The following is a 23,563-nucleotide window of genomic DNA, read 5'->3' on the forward strand; positions in this document are numbered from 1 at the left end:
GGTTTGAAAACGAGAGGGGGCGTCGACGCGCGCGCGCCGTCACAATCACGCTCGCGTTCACCGCTCCCCCACACACCACACATCCACTCTCATCATGTCTGGCAAGGGCGCTAAGGGCCTCTCCGGCAAGGGCCTCTCCGGCAAGGGCGGCAAGGTCTCCTCCAAGGGCGACAAGAAGAAGCCCACCTCCCGCTCCGTGAAGGCTGGCCTGCAGTTCCCCGTCGGCCGCATCCACCGCTTCCTCAAGGTGCGTCCTCCGGTCGCGCACGTTCGACGCGATGGCGCGCGCGTTACGTCGTGAAATCGCGAGGGATATCGCGCGGGGTGGTCGCGCATCGATTCGAGCACGCTCGCGCGTCGTCGCGATCGCGCACGCGACCTCCGCGGCGCTAATCCGGCGCGTCGGCGACGGCTCGGATTATCAGATTTGAACCCGAGTGCCAACAATCAATTTTCGACGTCCCCGCGCTGACGTTCCCCCGCTTCCCCGTCACCGACAGAACCGCGCCGCCTCCGGCGGCCGCGTCGGCGCCACCGCCGCGGTTTACTCCGCCGCCATCCTCGGTGCGTCGATCGAACGGTCCCGAACGCGCCGTCGCGCGAACGGAAAAATCATCCGGCGTTCCTTTTTCCAAGACCGCGTCGTTGTATTTTTTCCCCGCATCCCCGCGCGGGCTCTGACGCGCGCTTCGCCTCCTCCTCCCACAGAATACCTCACCGCCGAGGTCCTCGAGCTCGCGGGTAACGCGTCCAAGGATCTCAAGGTTCGTACGCGCGCCCGATGCCCACCTCGCGCGCGCGTCGTCGCCGCTTCTCCGAGCGAAGATCGAGCCGTTTGCCGTCTGCGTCCTTTTTTTTGAATTTTTTTTCCAACCGGACCCGCCCGCTGACGCGCGCGTCCCTCGTCGTCTCTCTCGCGTCACACACACAGGTGAAGCGCATCACGCCCCGCCACCTCCAGCTCGCCATCCGTGGTGATGAGGAGCTCGACACCCTCATCAAGGCGACGATCGCCGGTGGTGGTGTGATCCCGCACATCCACAAGTCGCTGATCAACAAGTCCTCCAAGAAGTCCGACTAAGCGCCCACGCGCTTCGTCGTTCGCTCTTGAACGATCGATGACGATACCACACGAGCGCGACCCGAGGAAGGGCGCGACGCGCGGTCGACGAGCGAATCCGTTCGTTCGTCGACCGCGCGTCGCGCTCTCTTCGGGCGCCCTGGGATAGCGCGTAGAGACGACGGTCGCCCGCTGGGGGCGCGCGTCCGTCTCCGCGAGAATGGGAGACTTTGAAATGTATGTTTGACGCCACGTATAAAACGATATTCGCGTCGGCGACGTCTGGGGGACCGCGCTCGCTACTAGCTCGCAACGGTTTATCGGGGGGGACCGTGCGTAGACGATCTTGTAACGCCAACTTTGTCGTCGATGCGAACGAATCTCGTGGCCCTACTCCTACGTCTTCGTCTTCTCTCGCCTCTCGATTCGCGTCTTCTATTCTACGCGTCGCAGTCACAACTCGCGAGCGCGTTTTTTCGCGCTCCCCGACGAGCCCTTCCCCGCCCTCCGCTCCTGCACCTTCCTCTTCCTCGCCGCCGTCCTCTTCGCCGCCTTCGCGATCCTCGCGCGCGCGGCCCTCTCCGGGTCCACCACCGCATCGAGCGCCTTCGCCCTCCTCCTCGCGTCGCGTCGAGACGCGATCCGCGCCCTCGTCGCCGCGTGCGCGCGCGAGAAGAGCTCGCCGCGCATCGCGCCGCGCAAAACCTCAAGCGTCTCCTCGGCGATCGCCCTGTGTTCCGGCGCGACGCCGACGACGGCGTCGTCCGCGCACAGCACCGACGGCAGCAGCAGCGGCGGCGCGATCGTCGGGTGTCTATCGAACCCTTCCTCGCCGAGCGACGCCGCGAGCGCGGCGGTCCACCGCAGCGCCGCGGCTCTGGACGCGCCGATCCCGCCCGCGCCGACTTTGCCGACGCGGCGGAAGAGCCACGGCAGCGGCGGCTTGGCGTCGACGGCGTCGTCCTCGGTCGTCGTCGTCGTCTTCTTCTTCTTCTCTTTCGCGGCGGCGGTTTGGGCGGCGGCGTTTAGGTCGTTCTCGTCGTCCTCGTCGTCGTCCGCCTCCAAAGCCTCCTCGTCCTCCTCGTCGTTCTCGTCGTCGTTCTCCGCGATCGGTCGGCGCGTCTGCAGCAGCACGACGGCGGCGAACGTCAGATTTTTCACCGTCTGCTCCGCGAGCTTCTCGTCCACGTCCACCGCGCGCGCGCCGACGCCTTGCTCCAGCACCGCGACGCACGCGCGCGCGATCGTCTCGAGGTTCACCGGGTACGCGTATTCGGCGGCGTCGTCGGAATGTGAACCGTCGCGCCGCCTCGCGAGCGCGGCGGCGATCGCGGCGCCGTTGACGGCGAGGTACCGACCGATCACGCGCGCGGCGGCGTGCTGCACCCACTGGTGACGATGCGACAGCAACGCCTGCGACGCGCGCCACACCGAGTCTTCACTCGCGTCCTCGTCGCCGTCGTCGCATTCGTCGCCCTCCAGCGCCTCCGGGCAGAGCGCGTGCGCCTTCTCTACGAGCAGCAACGCGCGGTAACACGTCTGCCAGTTCACCGCGACGTCGTCGTCGTCCTCCTCGCGGTGAGCCACCGCCGGGTCGTGCTCCGCCAGCGCGGAGACGATCGAATGACGCGCGGCGGCGACCGCGCGCGACGCGTGCGACGGCGACGCCGCGACCGCGATCCCGAGCGTCTGCATCGCCGCGCGTCTCAGGCGCTCTGCGTCGTCGCCCACCGCCGCGCCGCCGCCGCCGACGGCGCACCACCGCGTCGCGAGGTCGAGGAGCTTCTCCCCTACGCCGCCGCCCGCGGTGCGCTTCAACAGGACGCGCAGCGCCTCGCCCGCGGCGGCGCGACACTCCGCGTCTTCGTCCGCGCCGAGCCGCGCGACGAGGGGGACGAACAGGAAGACCGCGTTCGCGTCGACGACGTCTTTAGGGAACCGAGCGACGACGTCGCGCGCGCACCGCAACGCGTTGACGCGGCCGGCGGCGTGGACGTATTCAAAGTTCGCCGCGAGCGACTCCAAGTGCGTTCGCAGGCGGCGCTCGCCGAGAGGGTAGTCCAGGAGGAACTGGACGAGCGCGCCCGCGCACGAACGCCGCGTTTCGTCCGCGTTCGCGCGCACGACGAGCCCGGACACGACGTTCATCGTGTCGTAAATTTCCGGCAAAAGCGGCCGACGCGCGAGCACCGCGCGCATGAGCGAGAACACCGTCGATCGCTGTTCCTCCCGGTGCGTCTCTTCCAAGTCCGAGAACGCGAAGCGCACGATGAAGCGAAACTGCGCGTCCGTGGGCGTGAACGCGGCGTGGCGCTTCAGGAGGTTGTTCAAAAGTTTTAAACAATCCTGCGACAGCTGCGCGTCCGCGCGAGGGCAGTCCTTCAGAAGCGCCATGATCCGACGCGCGAGCGCGCCCGTGCTGCTGTCGAACGTCGACAGCCGCATCGTCGAGAGCTGCGCGAGGCATCGCACCGCGAGCGGCGGGATCGCCGCGTGCGGGGACGACAGCGCGCGCACCGCGAGAGGGACGATGCCTCGGAGGATTTTCTCTCTCTGCGGGCCCAGCGGGGACGCGAGCGTCGTCGGGGCGTCCTCGTTCGCGTCCTCCGCGTCTCTCCGCGGCTCGACGGCCGCGCCTTTCCCGCCGACGCCTTTTTCGCCTGTTCGTTGGTAAAGGGAGAGCGCGCGCGAGCGAGTCGGTGAGTCGGTGAGTCGGTGAGTCGTTTCGTCCGGCGAGGTGAATCGAACGCGGTCGCCGCCGCCGCCGTCGTCGCCGTCGGTCGCTTCCCTTCCGGGGAGAGGTCAGATTTAAAAAGCTCGTATGTTGATGTTGATCCTCACTGGACATCAGCATTGGATTTCGTAACAATCATCCCTCCTCTCCCTCGCGAAAAAATCAGAGACCGCGCCGGGAGAACGCGGAGAGAGAGACAGAGAGACAGAGAGAGAGAGAGGAAGGCGAGGAGAAAAATAAATACGCGACACGCACCCGACATCTTCCGGAGCAGCGCCCTTAGCAACCCGAGCGCGAACACGACGAGGAGGTCAAAGTTCGGAGGCACGTCCTCGTCGCTCCTCGCGAGCGCCGCGAGCGTCGTCGTCGTCGTCGTCTTCGTGCCCCCTCTCTCCGGCGCGTCGTCGTCTTCGTCGTCGTCGCCGTACTTCGCCCTCTTGTACCGATCCCCCGCGTTCAATCCCTTCTCCATCGTCACCGTCGGATCGCTCCCCGGCTCTGGGAGTCGGACGAGGTACCACCCTCGCTCCCACACCCTGTTCCCGAGCTCCTTCTCCCCCCTCGGCGCGGCGCCCAAGGTCATCTCCTTCAGCGACGGATCCGCGCTCGCCTCCGCCGCGCGCTCGTCGCGCGAGACGCCGTCGTTGATCACCGAGTGACACAGCACGAGCGTCTCCTCGACGGAGGCGCGCGGATTGCACAGCACGCCCTTTTGCACCGCCTGAAGCATCGCCTCGAGCTTCCTCCGCACGCTCGGCGCGCTCGCCGCGGGAAGCCGCCTGGTGACGGGCGACAGGAGCTCCGGCAGCGCGCCGGGGCACGTCGCGTGCGTCGCCAACAGCGTCAGGGTTTCGTGCGCGCGGCTTCTCCGAGCTTCGCGGTACGCGCCACGAATCGCCTCCACCTCTCGCTCCTATGGATACGAGCGAACGTCATTGGGTGGAGTTGAAAGGCGTCAGAAGCGGAGTTGAAAGGCGTCGAGGTGTGTCGGGATTGTGAGCGGGGGTTGATGGGCGGAGAGATGCGCCGGGAGAGAAAGTCCTTAAGGATCGGCGTTCACCACGCCGACGCGGTCGTACGGGAACCAGTGTGAGATTGAACGCGCCTCCGCCGCTCGCCCGAAGACGTCCTCGTCGAGCAACGGCATGATCGCCTCGAGCGCGTCCGTCGCGTCCTCCGGGTCCGCGCCGGGGACGCACGCGTCGACGAGCGCGTGGAGCGTCGCGCCGAGGACGTGCGTCATGAACCCGCGGTCGAGCCTCGACGCGAGCAGCCGGACCAGCGTCGGGAGTTTGGCGCAGCCGAGGCCTTTCGACGACGGGACGACGACGGGGCGGCGGGAAGGGATGCGATTGGTCAGCTTTCGATGACGTGTACGTTTCATTGGACGAGAGCGACGGAGAGGGCGGGCGGGTGCCGAGGTGCCGGGTGACGAAAGAAAGTCCTCGAGGAACGGCGTGCACCGCGCGAACGCGGTCGTATGGGGACCAGTCTCACCTTTCGCCGCGAGCGCGAGCGCGGCGCGCGCGGTGTCTCGCACGCCCTGCGCCCTGGACCGCAGACAGTTCGCGATCTTCCCGAGCACGCGCGCGATGTCCGCGTCGAGATCGCGCGCGGGGAGGAGTCGAAGGAGCGAGACGAGCGCGGCGGACGCGGCCGGTCGCACGGTCCCGCCCTTCCCCTCGTTATCCTCCACGACGACGAGAGACTCCAGCATCGGGAGAATATCCTATACAAGCGAACGTCGGGGTGGAGTTCATAGGCGTCAGGTGGAGTTGAAAGGCGCCGAGGGCGGGGATTGAAAGCGGGGGGTGGGCGGAGAGATGCGCCGGGAAAAGTCCTTAAGGATCGGCGTTCACCACGCGAACGCGGTCGTATGGGGACCAGTGTATAGAACGCACCATTCGCAACGTCTCGACGACGACCCGCGAGACGCGCCGTCCGACGACGTTCGAGGCTTCCTCCTTCGCGTGACCGTCGGCGCGCGCGCGTTCGCGTTCGCCACCCTCCTCCTCCTCCTTCTCCTCGTCGTCGTCGTCGTCGTCCCACTCGTGGAAGTTCTCGAGCGTCGTCGCCGCCGCGCGGATGTGCAACGCCTTGCTCCCCTCCACGTCCCACCCGCCTCGCGCCGCGCGTCCGCCGCCCGCTTTCCGCAGCGTCCACGTCAACAGGTCGCGGTAGCCGCGCCACGGGAGCGCGCCCGCGAGGCCGCCGATCGCCGCCGCCGCGGTCGACGCGACGTCCGCGCCGGCGTCGCCGAGCGACGCCACCGCCAACGGCGCGAAGTAGCCGACGACGGTGTCTGGCGGCACGGACCCCGCGCGCGACGACAACGCTCTGAGCGCTTTACACCGCCGGTGCGCCTGCAGGTGCGCCATGTTGAGGAAGAAGTCCTTCTCCGGGTCGTCGTCGTCCGCGAGTTTCGCGGCGCCGGGCGCGGCGGTAGGCCACGCGATCGCGAGCCGTCGGAAGACGCCGACGGCCTCGCCTCGCGTGACCTTATCGGGCGAGCGAAGTAAGCCGCGGACGCCGGGGGCGAGGACGCCGATCACCGCCGCACCGAGCGACGCCTCGGAGGCGGCGGCGTGTTTCAGCGCCCTCGCGGCCGTCGCGTCGAGGCCGACGATCGCGTCGTCGTCGTCGTCGTCGTCGTCGTCGGACTCGTCGTCGTCGGACTCGTCGCCGTCGGACCCGGACCCGTCTTTGCCCGTAACCTTCCGCCGCGCCTCCTCCTCCTCCTCGACGGCGGCGTCCAGGAACCGTTCCAGCGCCGCGGACGCCGCGTGCCTGAGCGCCATGTCCGACCCCCTGAGCTCGTGCAGCATGTGGTGCAAGATGGGCACCACCGCCGCGGGCGGGCACGACGAAAACCAACGCGCGTCGAGCGTTTCGTACGCGCCGAGTCTCGCGTCGTAGTCGGCGCCGTCGACGGCGTTCTTGGCGTCGGCGTGGAGGTTTCTCAATATCGGCGCCGCGACGCTCGCGGCGACGTCGCGCGCGGCGACGGAGGTGAACGCGGCGACGAGCGCGCGGCGCGCGGTTCGAGTGCGCAGGCGACCGAACAGCGGCGCGAGCGCGGCGCGGTGGCGATTCGCCGCCGCCGCCGCCGCCGCGTCGAAACGCGTTTCTTCGTCGTCGCGCCCGGAGGTTTTTTTATCCGACGTCGACGAATTCTTCTCCGCGGATAGACGCGGCGCCGGAGGGACCACCGCGGCGAGCGCGTGCAGCACCTCCGCGATCGCGCTCTCGTCAAGCTTACGCACGGAGAGCACCGGGACGAGCGTGTCCGCGATCGCCGCGGACGCCGCCGCGCGCCCGAGCAGCGGGCCGAGACGTTTTAGGAGCGCGAGCTCTCGCCCCGCGGCGCCGCCGGCGGACGCGCTCGCCGCTCGCGCCGACGGATAAGAGCTCCCCGCCCGTCGCCCTCCGCCGCGCATAGAACGCGCCGCGAGCGCGCGACGCAGCGCGTCTAGGAGCGCGGGCGCGTGATCGCGCAGCAGCGAGACGCTGACGTGCTCGGGCGGCGCGGGATCGGGCTCGGCGACGCCGCGCGTCTCGCGGTCGTTCTTCGCGCGATCCGCGTCGAATCGCGCCGTCTCCGCTTGCTCAACGAGCGACTCCGCGACGGCGATGGCCGCCGCGCGCGTCGCGTTCGACGCCGCCGGCGCGCCCAGCGCGCGCCACGCCTCCGAGAGCAGCGCGCCCGCGCGCTCTCCCCCGCCGCCGTCGGAGGTGAGGAGGACCGCGGTCCGCGCGTCGTCCGCGAGCGCGGCGATCACCGCGAGCGCCGGCGGCGGCGACGCCGACGACGACTCGCTCGCGAGACGCGCCGCCATGGGCGACACCGCGGCCAGCGCGGTGGGCCAGTACGTCGAGTAGTCGAACGACGGGTGACGCGCGAACGCCGCGGCGAGGAAGCGCACGGCGAGGACGCGGATCTCTCGCGCGTCGCGGAGCGACGTGGACGCCGACGTGGACGTCGCGCGCCGCTTCGGCGGTTTCGCGTCGTCGTCGTCCACCTCCTCCTCCTCCTCCTCCTCCTCCGCGTCGAGCTCGGGCGCCTCGTCTCCTTCCTCCTCCTTTTCCTCTTCCGTCGCCGCCCCCGCCGCCGCGGCCGCCGCTCGCGCCGCCGCCGCGCGCTCGCACGTCTCCGACGCCTCTCGCAACAGCTCCAGCGCGATCGCGAGCAGCGGATCCAAATACGTCTTCGCGTGCTCCCCAGCCGCGCTCAGGAGGTCGCCGGCGGCGCGCAGGAAACCCGCGGGTCGGCGGCTGCCGTCGCGCGCGAGCGCGCCGACGTTCGCGTCCGCGACGAGCGCGCGCCACCCCGCGCGGGAGACGGCGTCGCCCGCCGCGGTCGCGACGAGCGCGTCCTGCCACGGCGTCGACGCGGCCGGGAACAGATCGAGATCGAGAACGAGATCGAGTTCGACGTCGGTCGATGCCGGTCCCGGTCCCGCGTCCGGACGTCGTCGCGCCGCGACGGGCTCGAGCGGAGCGATCACGGAATACACGAGAGGGACGATCTCCGCGGGGTCTAACCGCCCGATCCACGCGAGCGCGGCCGCGCGCAGCGGCGCGTGTCTCCCGCTCCGTCGCTTTAAACGCGGGAGCAGGCACCTCACGACGAGCTTCGCGAACGCGGGACGGTGCTCTGGCGGCACCGCCGCCGCCGCCGCCGAGTCGTTCCCGCCCCCTCCGTCCTGAGGCTCGTCGAGCTTCAACGACGTGAGCTCGTCCTTCACGGTGTCCAAAGACGTCAACCTCACGAGCCGCGACGCCAAATCCGGGGTGAGGTGCGGCAAGCGCCAGCTCGCGAGGCATCTCACCGCGAGCGACGCGAGGTCCGGCTCATCCGCGGAGACGGTCCGCTCGAGCACCGCGCGCGTCGCGTCGCCGACGCCGCGCTCCAACGCCTTCAGCGGCTTCCCGCCGTTCAGCGCGTCCAGCAGGAGCTTGAGCCACTCGCGCAGGCCCTGCCGCCACGCCTTCCCCGCGCGCGGCGTGCCGTCGGGTTTCGGCGCGTTGTACGCGAGGAAGAGACGCGCGATCGGGAGCGGGTGCCGGCTCGCCGCCGACGGCGACGCCGCGACGCAGCGCAGGAGGAGCCCTAATCGCGCCCACCGCTCGACGCCTTGCTCCACGGGCACCGTGTCGAGGGCCATGCGTCTCTGAAGCGTCGCCGCGGCCTCGGTGGTGGCGTTCGAACCGGAACCGTCGCCGCCTTCGAAATCGTCCCACGCCGCGCGCTTGCCGCCGCGTTCGCCGCCCGTTTTCGTTTTCGTTTTCTTCGCCTCAGCCGCTCGCGCCGCCGCGGCGTCGTGCGCGTCCAAACACCCGCGCATGGTCTCCGTGAGGTCGCCGAACACCACCGTCCACGCCGCCGCGTGCGTCCGCGTCCGCGTCGTGAGCGCGGCCGTCAGCTTGATCACCTCCGGCCACAGCGTCGCGAGGCGGACGTGCAACGCGCCGGCGGCGCATTTCGTCATCGCGACGGCGGCGACGGAAGAGATTCCGTCGCCGTCGTCGCCGTCGTCGCCGTCGTCGCCGTCGCACACGCCCGCGTCGACCGCGCGCGTCATCGCCGCCACGGAGACTTGCGAGCGCTTCGCGTACTCCATCACGTTCCCGCCCTTGGCGCTCACGTCGTGCGCGTCGCGCGCGTTGATCTCGAGCCAGCGTCTCAACATCTGAGACACGCTCGACGGCGCGTCGTTCACGGAACGCGCGTCGTCGTCGTCGTCGTCGTCGCCGCCGCCGCCGCCGCTCCCGCCGCCGCCGCTTCCTGCCGCGTACCGCGAGATCGCGGAGAGGTACCGCAGCGTCGCCACGCGCAGGTGCCGCGACGGCGCGTCGAGCGTGGCGGAGTGCGCGCGCGTCGTCGCGAGCGCGCTCACGGGAAGAGGAGATTCGTCGCCGTCGCCGTCGCCGTCGCGCGCCGCGTCGAGAAGCTCGGCGGCGGCGTCGAGGACGCCGGGGCACGTCATCGCCGCGGACGCCGCGCGCACGGCGAGCGCGGCGTCGCGAGGGAACGCGTCTTCTTCTTCCTGCGTCACGGCGCTCGCGGTCGCGCGAAAACGCGCGGCTCTGGCGCGCATCGCCGCCGCGAGCACCGCCGCCGCGTCGTCCTTCCCACCCGCGGCGTACGCGTTTTGCGGCGCGTTCCCGTCCCCGCGCCCGTCCTCCGCGTCGTCGTCGTCGCGCTCGAGGACGTCCAGCGACCACGTCAGCGCGTCGTTCGTCGCCGCGCGCGTCTCCGCCGCGTCCGCACAGTGACGCAGCACGCGCAGGAGCGCCCACCGTCGCCGCGCGGGAACGGCGGCGTGCTCCGCGCCGCCGCCGCCGCCGCCGCCGCCGCGGCTTCGCGCTCTTACCTCCGCCGCGGCGTCGGGCGCGGCGTCCCTGATCATCGCCGCGTCGTCGTCGCCGTAAGCCTCGCGCAGGACGTCGCACACGTCCCCGAGGAGCGCGGCGGCGGCGTCGGCGTCCACGAGCTCTTCCTCGGACGCGAAATCGTTCGCGTCCGAAGACGCGGCGTTCGTCAACCGCCTTCGCGAATCAAAATCATCCCAGCCGGCGTTGAGCGTCTTCGTCAGCGCCGGCGCCGCCGCGGGGAGCAGCGCGTACAACGCCGCCGCCGCCGCGGGCTCGCCGTCCATCGCCCTCGCTCGCAGCGCGCCTAAGAAATGGAACGTCGCGCGATTCGGCGCCTTGCTCACCGCGCTTCCCCAGCGTCCCGCCGCCGCGCCCACCGCGCTCGGGCCTCGACTCGCGCCGGCGATTTTATTATGCGCGTCGACGAGCGCCAGGCACACGCGGTGGACGCCCTCGGCGAGCGCTTGCCACGTGGACGCCGACGTGGACGCCGACGTGGACGCGCGCTTCGAAGCGCGCTCGAGCGCGGGGAGCGCGGACGTCGTCAGCAGCGCGAAGATGGGGTCGTAGTCCTCGACCCTCGCGCCGCGGTACGCCTCGACGGCGGCGGCGACGACGCTCAGACTCCTCGCCGCGCGCGTCGTCGTCGCCGCGGCGTCCTCTTCTTCTTCTTCTTCTTCGTCGTCTTCTTCTTCTTCGTCGTCGTCGTCGGAGCTCTCGTCGCCGGAGGCGTCGTCGCCGTCCTCTCCCTTCGCCTTGACCGCCGCGCACGCCCGCCTCGCCGCTCTCAACGCGCGCGACCACATCGCCGCGCACTTCCCGCGTCTCGTGTGCTTCGCCAACGCGTCGATCGTCTTCTCCGCGACGTCGTACGCTCTCGATAACGCCACGTCAGCGTCGGTTTCGCCGTCTCTGCGCAGGACGCGCGCGGACGGACGAAGGACGCGTCGAAGCACGCGCGGCGCCCTGGAGTGCAGCCCGTGCGCGGCGCCTTTCATGCTCTCCGCGAGCAGATGCCCGGCGGCGTCGACGTTGTTTTCGATTTCCTTCGCCGTGACGTCCCGCCGCGTCGTCGTCGTCGTCGTCTTCATCGTCTTCGTCGTCTTCGTCGCCACGTCACCATCCATGTCATCACCCTCCTCGGCACCCTCCTCGGCACCCTCCTCGACGTCGACGTCCACGTCGACCAAAACCTCCGCCGACGACGACGTCGCCTCGTCCAGAAGCGCGTCCACCCCGCGTCGACACGCCGCGTCGGGCGCGGCGCGAAACAAAAACGCAGTCGCCTACGAGCGAACGTCGGGGTGGAGTTGAAAGGCGTCAGAAGCGGAGTTGAAAGGTTCCGAGGGCGGGGATTGAAACCGTGGGACCCTGGGCGGAGAGACACGCCGAGAAAAGTCCTTAATAATCGGCGTTCACCACGCGAACGGGGTCGTATGGGGACCAGTGTGAAGGAGAACGCGCCTGCGCGGCGAACAGCCGCACGTGCGCGCTCCTGTGCCGCCGCAACTGCCGCGTGAGGTCCAACGCCCTCGGCAAGTCCGTCGCGAGCTGTCGCTGCATCCACTTCAAGATCTTCGCGAGGCACGCGAAGACGTGCTCTAGGAGCTCCGGCTCTCGCTCGATGCCCGTGCGGCACAGCCGGGCGAGTCGATTCGTAACCGCGGAGAGATGCGGAATGAAATCCGAGCGGAGGTCGCGCGCCAGCGCGGCCAAGCACGCGAGCAGCGCCTCCAGCGAGTGCTTCGCCTCGTGCGTGAGCCTGCTCAGCAACTTCTCGACGACCTCGTCCTGGTGCAGCACGAGCATCGCGAGCGAGTGCGCGCGCGGGGAGGCCTCCGCGGAGAAGGCTGAGAAATCCGCGCCGCAGCAGAGCTCCGCCCACTGCGCGAGCGCCTCCTGGAAGAAGCACGAGCTCCCGTGCAGCGGCGCCGCGCGCAGCTCCCCCGCGGCTCTGTGGACGTCGACGTCCACCTCCGCGACCCTGCGCGCGAAGTTTTTGAACGCGAACGCGCGCTGCTTGGGCGGTTTGCGTCCGAGCGCCGCGCGCGCGTCGTCGTCGTCGGACGACGACGACGCGTCGCCATCGAAATCGCCGTCGTCGCCGCCGCCGCGCTTCCGCGCCTCGCTCGCGAAGTTTCCAAACTTCGCGGCGACGAACTTGGCGTCGTCCTTGCGCGCTTGCTTCTTGCTCGTCTTCAGGTCCGGGTCCGCGAACCCCCTGCGGCGCTTGTTCGTCACCTGCTTCGCCGCCTTGCCCTTCTTCGCGCCTCCACCAGACTTTGGCGGCATCGCGGACGCCGACGCCGACGCCGCCGAGACGCGCGCGCGCGCGTCCGGGGACGCCTCCGACGCCGCTTCCGCGCCGCGCGATCGACCGGTGCGCGCCGCTCGGTCTGCGCGTCGCCCCTCGGCCCTCGCGCGGTCGTCGATTGGCGCCGCCGCACGACTGAGCAACAACGAGAGCGGAGTCGGCGCCGGCGCCGGCGCCGCGCCGGCGGCGTGATGATCCGGTCGGTCGGCCTCGCTGCGCTCCGGCAGTGCTCGGACGAGACGACTGACTCCCGCCGCCGCCGCGATCGACCTCTTTCCGCGGCGCCTCGCACGCGCAGGCCGGCCGCGACGCGATACCACCGAACTAAGGGCCCGCCATGGTGCGTCGACGATCCCTCCCGCGCGGTCGCGATCGGCGCGCTACGTCTCGCGGCGCGCCGATCGCGCCGCGGACGCTCGCGCCCAAACCCTACGACGATCGATCGACGATAATAATCTGTGTCTGTCTCTCGCGCCGCGTCGCCGGCGCGAGTGGCGTCGCTCGACGGCGGCCGTTCGCGGGTCCCTCCCACCCCGCGCGAACGATTCGCTGACCCTCCCTCCCTCCCGTCCCTTCCTCTCAACCCTAAACGCTTCAGGCGTCCAAGTTCTGGGGCGGCGACAGCTCCGATAGCGGATCGGACAGCGGATCGGAGTCCTCCTCCTCCTCGTCAAACGGGTCCGGGTCCTCGTCCTCCGGGTCCTCGTCCTCCGGGTCGTCCTCGTCCTCGGAGTCGGACGCGGGGCCGTCCAAGTACCTCCAGGCCGGGTCCTCGGACTCCTCCTCCGATGAGGGCGTCCGCGTCGTGCGAAGCGCCAAGGACAAGCGCTTCATCGAGGCGCGCGCCATCGCGGACGAGATGCGAAACAAGATCAAAAACAACGACTGGATCTCGCTGCAGACGCTGTTCGACAAACTGAACAAGCAGCTCGAGAGGGTCATGCGCTTGCAAAACGAGGTCGGCGGCGGCGTCCCGAAGTTCTACTACCGCGCGCTCGCGACGTTGGAGGACGCGATCGAGGCGACGTTCGCAAACAAGCCCGCGATCAAGAAGATGTCCTCCACCAACGCCAAGGCATTCAACGCGATGCGGCAACGCTTGAAGAAACACCAGCGCGACGACCCCACCGTGGAGGCGGGGATCCGAGCCGCGCACGAGAAGATGGAGTCCACGGACGAGGACGAGAGCGAGCCGGAGAGCGACTCGGACTCGGACGCGGATGACGACGACGACGAGAAGGAGAATAAGCAATCCGCCGACGCCGACGACGGCTTCGAGACGGTCGGGAAGGGCGGGAAGACCAAGGGCAAGGGCGCGGCGGCGGCCGCGGCGGCGCAGCCGCCGAAGGAGCTCGACGTCATGACCGCGCCGAAGGAGAAGATCACGTACGAGATGGTGGACAAGAAGCTCAAGGACATCATCGCCAGCCGCGGGAAGAAGGGGACGGATCGTCACGAAAACGCGGAAAACCTCGCCTACCTGGCCACCGTCTCCACGTGCGCGTCGCAGGAGATCGAGTCGCTCATCATGCTCATCAGCGCGCAGTTCGACATCTCCGGGAGCATGTCCGCGCACATGCCGATCCCGATCTGGAAGCGGTGCGTGAACAACCTCCTCAGGATCGACAAGCTCCTCTCGGAGAATAAACAGATCACGCTCACGGAGGACGTCGAGCCCCAGCCCAAGCCTCCGCCGGAGGACATCGTCGCGGGCGCGCCCGTGCAGCTCTGGGGGTCTCTGTGCGCGTTCACCGAGCGTCTGGACGACGAGTACTTCAAGTCGATGCAGTCGATCGATCCGCACAGCAAGGAGTACCTGTTCAGGATGCAAGACGAGTCGCTCTTCATCGTCCTCTGCGCCGCCGTCGTGCGGTACTACGAGAACCGCGACGACGCGACGGAGATTCACTGCAAGCTGTCGCTTCGTCTGCTCGAGCACCTGTACTACAAGCCCGAGCCCGTGTACGAGGCGCTGAGGAAGTTCGCGACCGCGAAGCTCGAAGACGCGGACGCGCTCGAGGCGAAGCTCGCCGCGGACGCCGTCGCCGCGGCGGCGGCGGCCAAGGCGAAGGAGGAGGCGAAGAGGATCCGCGATAAGCAGGCGGAGGAGGAGGACGAGGAGTACCTCGACGACGAGGACGCGGACCAGGCGGAGGCGAAGGAGGCGCAGGAGATTCCGTACCCCGCCGGGTTCAGGTTCCCCGCGCCGTCGCTTCCGGAGACGCTCAAGAAGCTGTCGCTGACTATTTACAAAGACGGCGACACGCGAAGCAAAGCGCGCGCGATGCTGTGCGAGATTTTTCAGAAGGGCCTCGTCGGCGACTTCCGCGCCGGCCGAGACCTCATGCTCATGTCGCACCTGCAAGAGAACATCTCGCACATGGACATCTCGACGCAGATCTTGTTCAACCGCGCGATGGCGCAGCTCGGCCTCGCCGCGTTCCGCGGCGGGTTATTCGCCGAGGCGCAGTCGTGCCTCGGCGAGATGTACCAAGGCGGCCGCGTCCGCGAGCTCCTCGCGCAGGGCGTCACGCAGTCCCGCTTCCACGAGCGCTCCATCGAGCAAGAGAAGCTCGAACGCCGTCGTCAGATGCCGTTCCACATGCACATCAACCTCGAGCTCTTGGAGTCGGTGCACCTCGTGACGTCCACGCTCGCGGAGGTGCCGTACATGACGCAAACGTCCACGCGGCGGGCGCGGTCGACGAATAAGCCGTTCACGCGAATCTGCGATAACTACGAGCGGCAGACGTTCAACGGCCCGCCGGAGAACGTTCGGGATAACGTCATGGCCGCGGTCAGGTTCCTGCTCGACGGGCGGTGGTCGCACGCGAAGGATATCATCCTCGGGTTGGAGGCGTGGAAGCTCCTTCCCGGCGACGCCGCGCCCGTGCTCGAAAAGGTTGTTAACCGCCTCAAGGAGGAGGCGATGCGAACGTACCTGTTCCAGTTCGCGGCGCAGTACAACTCCGTGTCCATGGACGTCATCGGCAATATGTTCGACCTCGACCAGAAGTCCGCGCACTCCATCGTGAGCCGAATGATCATCAACGAGGAGCTGCGGGGGATGTGCGACGCGGTGACCAACTCCGTCGTGATGTCGCACGCGGAGCCCACCCGTCTTCAGTCGCTCGCGATGACGTTCGCGGAGAAGTGCGCGGTGCTACTCGACGCGAACGAGCGCGCGCTCGAGCTGCACGTCGGCACCGGCGGCGCGCAGCTGTTCGATTACGACGACGACGGCGGCGGCGACGGCGGGCGACGCGGCGGTCGCGGCGGCCGCGGCGGGAGAGGCGGCCGCGGCGCGGGCGGGGAGTGGGAAGACGACGGCGGCGGCGGTCGCGGCGGGCGGGGCCGCGGCGGAAGAGGCGGGAGAGGCGGTGGTCGCGGGAGAGGCGACCGCGACGGCCGCGACGGCGGCGGGCGGCGCCGGCAGGAGAGCTACTCGAACTTCTCCACGCGACGGGGCGCGGAGGGCGACTTCGCGAAGCGCGGCGGCGGGAAGTTTAAGAAGGATCCGAAGGAGGACCAACGCGATCCCACGGAGCGGATGGTCTCCCTCAAGGCTGGGAACTGGAGGCGCTGACCTGACGACGAGTGCGAGTTCTCGCCGCCGCTTAGAAGAGTACGCTAGTACGCTGATACTACAAAAAAATACACGTTACCCCTACGACGAACGCTACCAAACGAAACGGGTCGACGCGGGACGTTACCGAGACGACCTATCTCGTCACCTATCTCGTCGCCTACGACGCCTCCGGCTCGCCCTCCGCGGCGGTCGCCGTCGCCGTCATCATCCCGTCGAGAAACCCGCGCTGAATCTCCGCGTTGCTCTTCTCCATGTTTTGCATCACCAACCCGCGGCATATGTCCCACTCGAAATCCCCGCCCGCGTACGCGGTCCTCACGTCCATGACCCGCCGCGCGATCGAGGGGTCCGCCGCGGTGAGCTTCTCTAAAAACGCGTCGCCGTCCTTCACCGGGTTGGCCTCGAGAAAATCGAGCAGGAACGCGTGCACGTTCGTCACCCGCGCCGCCTCTCTCGTGCCCTCGTTCGAGTCCGCGTCGTCGACGCCGTCCGCGCCGTTGCTCGTGCTGATCTTCGGCGCCGCGGTCTCGGTCTGGTCGATCACGATCCACGTCGCGACGTAGGTGAACAGCGCGGTCAGGAGTCGCGATGCCTTCTTCTCGGGCGTCTCGCCCCCGAACGCGCCCGCGGGGACGAACATCTTCGGGTCGTCGCTGAACGACGCGCGGGATGGCGGCGCGTGGGCACGCGCGCGGGGGCGGCGGCGGTCGCGGCGCGTCGGGACGGAGATGGAGGGCGCGAACGACGACGCGCGGAGGAGGGACGCCATGCTGCCGCGCGGCGTGGAATAACACTGAAGTTTTTTTTCTCCACGGCGGACTTTTTCCAGACTTTTTCGAACAGGCGGGAAGAAGCCACGACGGCGGCGGGGCGCGCCACTTCCCGAGCGCGCGCGACGACGAGCGCGCCTCGATCGCGTCGGATCGCACCGCGCGGACTCTACATCGCGCGCGACGGCGAACCCGCGCGGCGTCATGACGGACGCGAACCAGCTCCCGTTCGAAGGCTTGGGGCGAAGGCTTGGATCCAAGGCTTGGGGCGAAGGCTTGGGTCTCCTAGGGCGGCTCCCGTTCGAAGTCCTCGCGAACGGCGTCTTCGCGACGCTGGACGACACCGAGGTCGCGGTGTTCGCGCGGACGAGCGGCGGGTGTTTGAATCTCGCGAAGCGCGCCCGGCGCAGGCTCAGGCTCAGGTACATGAACAAGGAGAACTTCGTTCACTCCGTCGAGAGGCTGCGGTGGGCGAAAGAGTCCCTCGGGCTGGAGTGGGACGAGCACTTAACCAGCCTCGCCGCGGGAAGCGGAAATCTCGAGGTCTTGCAGTGGGCATGGGAGAACAGTTGTCCTATCTGCGCGGGAGCTACATCCAACGCCGCCGGGCAAGGCCGTCTCGAAGTCTTGAAGTGGCTACGGACAGCGAAGACGCACCCGGGGGCGCTCACGAATACGAACGACGGGAAGTGTCCTTGGAGCGCTAGATCCTGCGCCTTATCTGCTGAGGGCGGGCACTTCGAGGTGTTGAAATGGCTGCGTGCGAATGGATGTCCGTGGGACGCTTCGACGTGCAGCGGTTCGGCGAAAGCGGGCTCCCTAGACATGTTGCAGTGGGCGCGGGAACACGGTTGCGAATGGAGTGCGCGAACCGTAAACGACGCCATCAGCGGAAAGAGTGTCGAAGTTTTAAAATGGGCGGTGTTGAACGGCTGCCCTTGGGATGACAGTTCGTGCCAGATGATTGCAGAGTTGTCGAGCGGTGGTATCGAAATGATGACGTGGGCGCGCGAACACGGGTGTCCGTGGGGTAGAATCGATATCTGGGGCGCAACCGAAAGAGCCGCTTGCCGCCGGGATATCGAAATGTTGACGTGGCTTCGCGAGCGTGGGTGCCCGTGGAGTCGTGATACTTTCGGAGGGGTTTCGTCGAAGTGGCATCCGAATCCGAAAGACATAGTCATCGTGGATGGAACAACAAAAATCGAGATGTTTGAATATTTACGCGCAAACGGATGCCCTTGGACTGCGAATGCTGCCAAGCACGCTGCCGAAATCGACGACTTTGAAGCTTTGAAGTGGTTCCACAACGCGGGGTATCCTTTCTCTTTTTGGGCTTGCACGGCGGCAGCCGGGCGAGGTAATCTTGAGGTGCTCAGATGGTTACACGAGCACGGTAAACCGTGGAACTGGACGTGCTGCGCTTTCGCAGCAGGATGCTCATCATTAGAAGTCTCCGAGGACGAACGCATCGAGGTTCTGAAATACGCACTCGACAACGGCGCAGTCTTTAACTACAGAGCATGTTCTCACGCCGCGTATCACGGGAACCTAGAGGTGTTGAAGTTCTTACGATCGCGTGGGTGCGATTGGAACGAGGATACGTGTGCGTACGCCACACATCAGTGTAACTTACACGTGTTGAAGTGGGCACGAGAACACGGATGCCCGTGGGATCACAGGATTCTTCACTACGCCGTGGACAGTTTGAGAACCGAAAACAAACGGGAGTTGCTCGCGTGGGTACTGACGAACGGGTGCATCCTGGCAAATTTAGGAGAAAGCAGAATCTACTACGAAGTGATAGAAGAAGATAGCGACTTTGGATATCTCGACAGCGAAGAGGAGTACGACATTTCCAGCGACGAAGACAGCGATGACGACAGCGATGACGACAACTCGCTCGACTTTGATCTATTCGATTAGACCAAAGCGTTCGACGACGACGTGACGAATGACGATTTCATTTCATCTACTACGAAACCTCAACATCACGCCCCCGCCTGCATCGGCGGCGGTGCCGCGCACACGTAATCCAACAAGAACACGCTCGCCTCCGCGGTCGCGGCCAAGTCCTCGTGCATCGCCGCGAACGCCTTCGACAACCTCCTCAGCGCCGGCAACAACTGCTCGCTCCCCCCCCCTCCCCCGCCGCCGCCGCCCGCGCCCACCAGCGCCCCCACCATCCCCCCGTGCGCGGCCGCGTGGATCGCCCGCCCGTGCGCGACGCACAGCTCCCTCGCCCACCGCAGCATCAGCTGCGCGTGCGGCCCTCGCGTCGCCCTCGCCGCGATCGACTCGATCAGCGGCGAAAGCAACGCGGGTGGAAAATCCCGAAGCGCGCCGGCGACGGCGTCCGGCGGAGTCTTCTCCAGCACCTCCCGGACGAGCGCCTCGTCCTCCTCCGCGCCTCTCAGACGCAGCGCCATGAGCAGCGCGACGCGCGCGTCGCCGTGTCTCAGCGCGCGGCGCGCGGCGGCGGGGGTCACGTCCTCGCCGAGGTCGGTCGGATCGAACGCGGCGCCCGCGTCCTTGGCGAAGACCATCACGCCCTCCGTCGTGGACGCGGCCCATCCTTGGCCGGTGGGCGCGAACGCGACGTGCTTGCATCGGATCGTCTTGCGCTTCTTCTTGCCGTTGTTCGCGTTGGAGGATCCCGCGGCGTGGGCGCGCGCGCCGGGGATGTCGTTCGCGTCGTCGTCGTCGTCGTCGTCGTCGTCGTCGTCGGGTAACAGGTCCAGCGGCCCGGCGTCCGTGACTCTGCTCGAGTCCAACCGCTCGATCGTCCCGTCCATGGCTTTGCTCTTCGACAGCGAAAACTTCCTCAGCAGCGACGTCCCCTCGACGTCGTACATGCACACGCTCTTGCCGTTCCCTCCCGCCATGAGCAGCGCGCCGTCGGCGCTGTACGCGAGCGTCTTGAACGCGCGGCCGGCGTTTACGTTGGCGCCCGAGCGCAAGTCGCCGATTGTCTTTCCGCCCGCCATGTCTCTCCTGCCCTCGATCGTGCCCTCCAACCGCGCGTCGTCCGGTTTCCACAGAAAGATCTGCCCGTCCAGCGTCGCGGCCGCGAGCTGCTTGCCGTCGGGGCGGAACGCGACGGCGAGGACGTCGTGCGCGTGCTGGAGAACGTCCGTCTGACCTCGGCCGTCGTAGACGTCCCAGAGCCTGACTGTCTTGTCCCAGGACCCGGACGCGAGGAGCGGGCTCTCGGGGGAGAAGCACAGCGCGTTCACGGGGCCTTGGTGCCCGGCGAAGATGTCCAGGAGCCGACCGGTCTTGAGCGACCAGATGTGGATCTGGAACGTGTCCAAGGAACCTGCGACGAGAGTACAGAGAGGAGGGGGCGCGGGGTCAGCGAGCGAAGCGGAAGCGGAGGGGGGGAAGGGGAATGCGGGGCGTTCGCGTCCTGGCCGCCGCCGCCGCCGCCGCCGCGGATGGAGATCAGATTTAAAAAGCTCGTATGTTGATTTTGATCCTCACTGGACATCAGCATTGGATTTCGTAACAATCATCCTGTCCCATCCGCGCGCGGCGACGCGTCGAGTCCGAGTCGAGGAAACGAAAAACGAAAACGAAACCGAGAGAAAAGATCCAACGAAGAAAAGTCTCGGGCGCGTTTCGCGCGCGCGCACCCGCGCACACGATCTCCCCCGAGGGATCCACGGCCAGCGAGACGAACTGGCACGGGTCCGGCGACGTCAGCGTCTTGAAGTTCCGGTACCGCATCAGGTCGAACGCGCGCACGGTCCCGTCCATCGACGCCGAGAGCACCGCGTGCCCCGACGGCAAAAAACACACCGCGCCCACCGGCCCCGAGTGCTCGTCGAACGTCACGAAACAGCTCCCCGTGGCCGCGGACCACACCTTCACGGTGTTGTCGTCCGACGCCGTCGCGATCAACGCGCCGTCGGGGGAGTACGCGCACGCGTTCACGTCGTAGTAGTGCCCCTGCTGCTTGTACACGTACGTCTCCGACTGCCACTCCCAGACGAGCAGTTGTCCCAACTTGGCGCAGCCGAGCGCGATCCACTCCCCGGTCTCGTTCCACTCGCACGACGTCACCTTCTGCGTGGATATGGAGAGCGTCTGGAGGTGGTTGAACTCGCCGGTCGCGAGCCTGTGGAGCGTGAAGACGCCGTGCGCGAACCCGGCGCACAGCATCCCGCTCCTCGCGTGGTACCGCGCGCAAGAGAGCTTATTCGGCATGTGGAAAAAATGTTTTCCGCGGAGACGCCACCGCCGCCCTTTCGGTTTCTTCTTCTTCGCCGCCGCCGCCGCTTCGCCTTTCTTCCTTCGCTTACTCTTATTACTACCGTTCGCATCGTCTTCGTCTTCGTCTTCGTCGTCCAGCAGCTGCCACTCGAACAGAGCGCCGTCCTCGGATATCGTGTAGCACGAGAACCCGTCGAGTTGCGCGCAGAACGCGACGGCCACCAGCGGCTCGCGGTGGCCGCTCAGCGTCGGCGGCGCGTACCCGTCGAGATGATTCGCGCTGTATATCCTCGCCGTGAGGTCCTTCCCGCCAACGATGATCCACTGGCTGTCGCCGGACCACGCGAGGCACGTCGCGTCGTCGTACATGCCGCCGTACGTGCGAAGGAGACGGAACGGCGCGAACTCTTTGAGCATCGTCGGCGTCGCCCAGATCTGGACGAGCTTTCCGACGAGGACGGCGAAGGATTTGCCGCACGGGGAGAACTCGCACGCGGTGACTTTGCCCTTGAAGTTCATGTGGTGCAGCGTGACGCGTTTTCTGCGACGACCGACCGACGAGAGGCGTGGGAGGTGAGAGACTGGACGGTTGGAGGAATTCGATGCGAACGACGACGCGAACGAACGAACGACGCGAACGAGACGTCCTTCCTCCCCGCCGCGCGATGCCTCGTCAAGTCGTCGTCCTCAACGACTCGCGTCGATCAGTTCTCAACATCGAATTAACTTTTATTGCTTTTCGTCATCGGCATCGCGGCGCGGGGACGCGGGAGCGGCGGCGCATCCGAACGAGGGATGGGAAATCGCGTCGTCGCGCGAGCGCGCAATGAGTGACGGGCGAGGACGCACCGAACGTTCACGAGGATCGCGCGCCCGTCCGTGTCGAACGACAGCATATGATGCCCCGACGGCGACACCGCGACGCATCTGATCTCCGTCAAGTTCTCGCACGGCAGCGTCGTGGACGACGACAGCTGTAGGTCCACCTCGGAGACGCGGTTCCCGACGCTGCTGATGAGATGGTGCCCGCGCAGGCACAGGTTCCCGCCGCGGTACGGCGCGCCGAGAAGGTTATTGAATCGATAGTGCGCCATCGCGTCGACGCGCGCGCCCGCCGCGGTCGGGTGTGATGCGCGGTTCGCGGCGCCCTGCCCCGCGCGCGTCGCTGTGGACGTCGGGGCGGCGGCGAGCGACGAACAGAAGTCAGAATAATCTCGTCAGCCGCCGCCGCCGCCGACTCCGAAACTCAACGACGGCGCGCGTCGCGCCGCGGTTTCGCTCGTCGCGCGCCATTCCGCGGGACGCCGCGCGCGCGAAAGCAGGTCGCCCGCGCGCCGCGTCGAGAGCGATGGCGAAGGCCGCGGCGGCGACGGCGCGCGGGAGCAAGCGACGCGCGGCGTCGGACGCGGACGCGACGCCGTCGTCGGGGAAGAAGGCGAAGAAGAATGCGAAGAAATCGAAATCGAGCGCGAAGAAGCGATCCGACGGCGACGCGCACGGGTGGCGCCCGCTCCCCGTCCGCCTCGACTTCGGCAGCGCGTTCACGCGCCACCTCTTCGTGCGCGTCCCGTCCGCGAACGCCGCGGAGGGCGCCACGGAGGGCACCGCGCTGTTCGTCGCGGCGATCCCCCTCGGATGGACGCGCGCGCATCTCCGAGAGCTCTTCGAGGAAAACTTTGGCGCGGTCGAGGAGACGTCGCTCGTGACCTTGGACGCCGCGCCCGACGTCGCGGGCGGCCTGGTGCGCTTCGCGTCCGCGAGCGGCGCGAAGAAGGCGCTCGCGGCGAGCGTCCGCGGGGGCGACGCGCTCGACCCGCCCGCGTCGCTGGCGCCGACGTCGATCGGCCTGGAGAAGTGGGTCGGACATCATCGACACGCGCGGCCGGGGAGCGAGGTGCGTTCTATACACTGGTCCCCATACGACCGCGTTCGCGTGGTGAACGCCATTCCTTAAGGACTTTGCCCGGCGTCTCTCTCCGCCCACCCCACGGTTTCAATACCCGCCCTCGGCGTCTTTCAACTTCAACTGACGCCTTTCAACTCCACCCCAACGTTCGCTCGTATGGAACGACCCTGAGGCGTTGGGGAGACGGATAGACGAGTGGTTCGAGGCGTTCGAGGCGGAGGAGGCGAGGAAGGAGGCCGCGGCGAAGGCTGCCGGGGAGGGAGACGACGGGTGGACCGTCGTGGAGGCGAAGCGAGGAAGGAGGAAGACGACGGATGATGAGGGCACCGCGGTGGGCGGGATCCGAGCGGCGACCGCGGACGCGAGGCGAACGGCGGGGCCGACGCCGAGGGAGAACTTCTACCGGTTTCAACAGCGCGAGAAGCGCCGAGGCGAGCTGTTCGAGCTGAAGCAGAAGTTCGAGGTGGACAAGGAGAGGGTCGCGAAGCTCAAGGCGAGCCGCAAGTTCAGGCCGTTGTGACGCGGCGCGATCTCGCGGGCGTTGGCGCGCGCGACAGCTGTGTGACCAGACTCCTTTAATCACGATAAAAGAATTCTCGA

At 67.8% G+C, this 23,563-nt stretch overlaps 10 protein-coding genes across 10 annotated transcripts; 6 read left to right on the top strand and 4 right to left on the bottom strand.

Annotated features, from left to right (window-relative positions):
• Positions 1-93: 93 nt before the first annotated feature.
• Positions 94-1,081, top strand: MICPUCDRAFT_27647 (histone H2A; the record flags this gene model as incomplete). Its single annotated transcript, XM_003059786.1, has 4 exons — positions 94-247; positions 501-564; positions 709-764; positions 932-1,081. Exons 1-4 carry the CDS (start codon positions 95-97, stop codon positions 1,079-1,081), a joined length of 423 nt encoding a protein of 140 aa, XP_003059832.1. The 5' UTR covers position 94.
• Positions 1,082-1,513: 432 nt separating this feature from the next.
• MICPUCDRAFT_59558 (uncharacterized protein) lies at positions 1,514-5,178 on the bottom strand (the record flags this gene model as incomplete). Its single annotated transcript, XM_003060074.1, has 3 exons — positions 1,514-3,720; positions 4,050-4,707; positions 4,855-5,178. 3 exons carry the CDS (start codon positions 5,176-5,178, stop codon positions 1,514-1,516), a joined length of 3,189 nt encoding a protein of 1,062 aa, XP_003060120.1.
• Positions 5,179-5,274: 96 nt separating this feature from the next.
• MICPUCDRAFT_59559 (uncharacterized protein) lies at positions 5,275-5,556 on the top strand (the record flags this gene model as incomplete). The annotated part of the gene is made up of 1 exon (XM_003059787.1): positions 5,275-5,556. One exon carries the CDS (start codon positions 5,275-5,277, stop codon positions 5,554-5,556), a length of 282 nt encoding a protein of 93 aa, XP_003059833.1.
• Positions 5,557-8,076: 2,520 nt separating this feature from the next.
• Positions 8,077-11,296, bottom strand: MICPUCDRAFT_65507 (uncharacterized protein; the record flags this gene model as incomplete). Its single annotated transcript, XM_003060075.1, has 2 exons — positions 8,077-9,546; positions 10,879-11,296. Coding segments are annotated over 2 exons (1,888 nt in total), but the record flags the coding sequence as incomplete, so codon positions are not given.
• Positions 11,297-11,793: 497 nt separating this feature from the next.
• Positions 11,794-12,675, top strand: MICPUCDRAFT_65508 (uncharacterized protein; the record flags this gene model as incomplete). Its single annotated transcript, XM_003059788.1, has 1 exon — positions 11,794-12,675. The coding sequence occupies one exon, from the start codon at positions 11,794-11,796 to the stop codon at positions 12,673-12,675; it is 882 nt and encodes a 293-aa protein (XP_003059834.1).
• A 90-nt stretch (positions 12,676-12,765) lies between these two features.
• MICPUCDRAFT_59561 (uncharacterized protein) lies at positions 12,766-16,069 on the top strand (the record flags this gene model as incomplete). The annotated part of the gene is made up of 2 exons (XM_003059789.1): positions 12,766-12,823; positions 13,082-16,069. Exons 1-2 carry the CDS (start codon positions 12,821-12,823, stop codon positions 16,067-16,069), a joined length of 2,991 nt encoding a protein of 996 aa, XP_003059835.1. The 5' UTR covers positions 12,766-12,820.
• Positions 16,070-16,286: 217 nt separating this feature from the next.
• On the bottom strand, positions 16,287-16,715 carry MICPUCDRAFT_8187 (uncharacterized protein; the record flags this gene model as incomplete). Its single annotated transcript, XM_003060076.1, has 2 exons — positions 16,287-16,532; positions 16,617-16,715. Coding segments are annotated over 2 exons (345 nt in total), but the record flags the coding sequence as incomplete, so codon positions are not given.
• A 331-nt stretch (positions 16,716-17,046) lies between these two features.
• Positions 17,047-18,768, top strand: MICPUCDRAFT_59563 (uncharacterized protein; the record flags this gene model as incomplete). The annotated part of the gene is made up of 1 exon (XM_003059790.1): positions 17,047-18,768. The coding sequence occupies one exon, from the start codon at positions 17,047-17,049 to the stop codon at positions 18,766-18,768; it is 1,722 nt and encodes a 573-aa protein (XP_003059836.1).
• Positions 18,769-18,833: 65 nt separating this feature from the next.
• Positions 18,834-22,151, bottom strand: MICPUCDRAFT_34306 (uncharacterized protein; the record flags this gene model as incomplete). The annotated part of the gene is made up of 4 exons (XM_003060077.1): positions 18,834-18,968; positions 19,026-20,161; positions 20,478-21,598; positions 21,907-22,151. 4 exons carry the CDS (start codon positions 22,149-22,151, stop codon positions 18,834-18,836), a joined length of 2,637 nt encoding a protein of 878 aa, XP_003060123.1.
• Positions 22,152-22,357: 206 nt separating this feature from the next.
• MICPUCDRAFT_59566 (uncharacterized protein) lies at positions 22,358-23,562 on the top strand. The gene is made up of 2 exons (XM_003059791.1): positions 22,358-22,951; positions 23,136-23,562. The coding sequence occupies exons 1-2, from the start codon at positions 22,406-22,408 to the stop codon at positions 23,481-23,483; spliced, it is 894 nt and encodes a 297-aa protein (XP_003059837.1). The 5' UTR covers positions 22,358-22,405; the 3' UTR covers positions 23,484-23,562.
• Position 23,563: the final 1 nt, after the last annotated feature.

Source organism: Micromonas pusilla (assembly GCF_000151265.4).
Source record: "Micromonas pusilla CCMP1545 genomic scaffold MICPUCscaffold_7, whole genome shotgun sequence".
Classification (NCBI taxonomy): Eukaryota; Viridiplantae; Chlorophyta; class Mamiellophyceae; order Mamiellales; family Mamiellaceae; genus Micromonas; species Micromonas pusilla.

Bases quoted from the DNA above. Each gene is read 5' to 3' on its own strand.
- MICPUCDRAFT_59566 (XM_003059791.1), top strand. From the start codon at position 22,406: ATGGCGAAGGCCGCGGCGGCGACGGCGCGCGGGAGCAAGCGACGCGCG. The intron at 22,952-23,135 runs GTGCGTTCTATA...AACGACCCTGAG, and splicing joins ACGCGCGGCCGGGGAGCGAG to GCGTTGGGGAGACGGATAGA.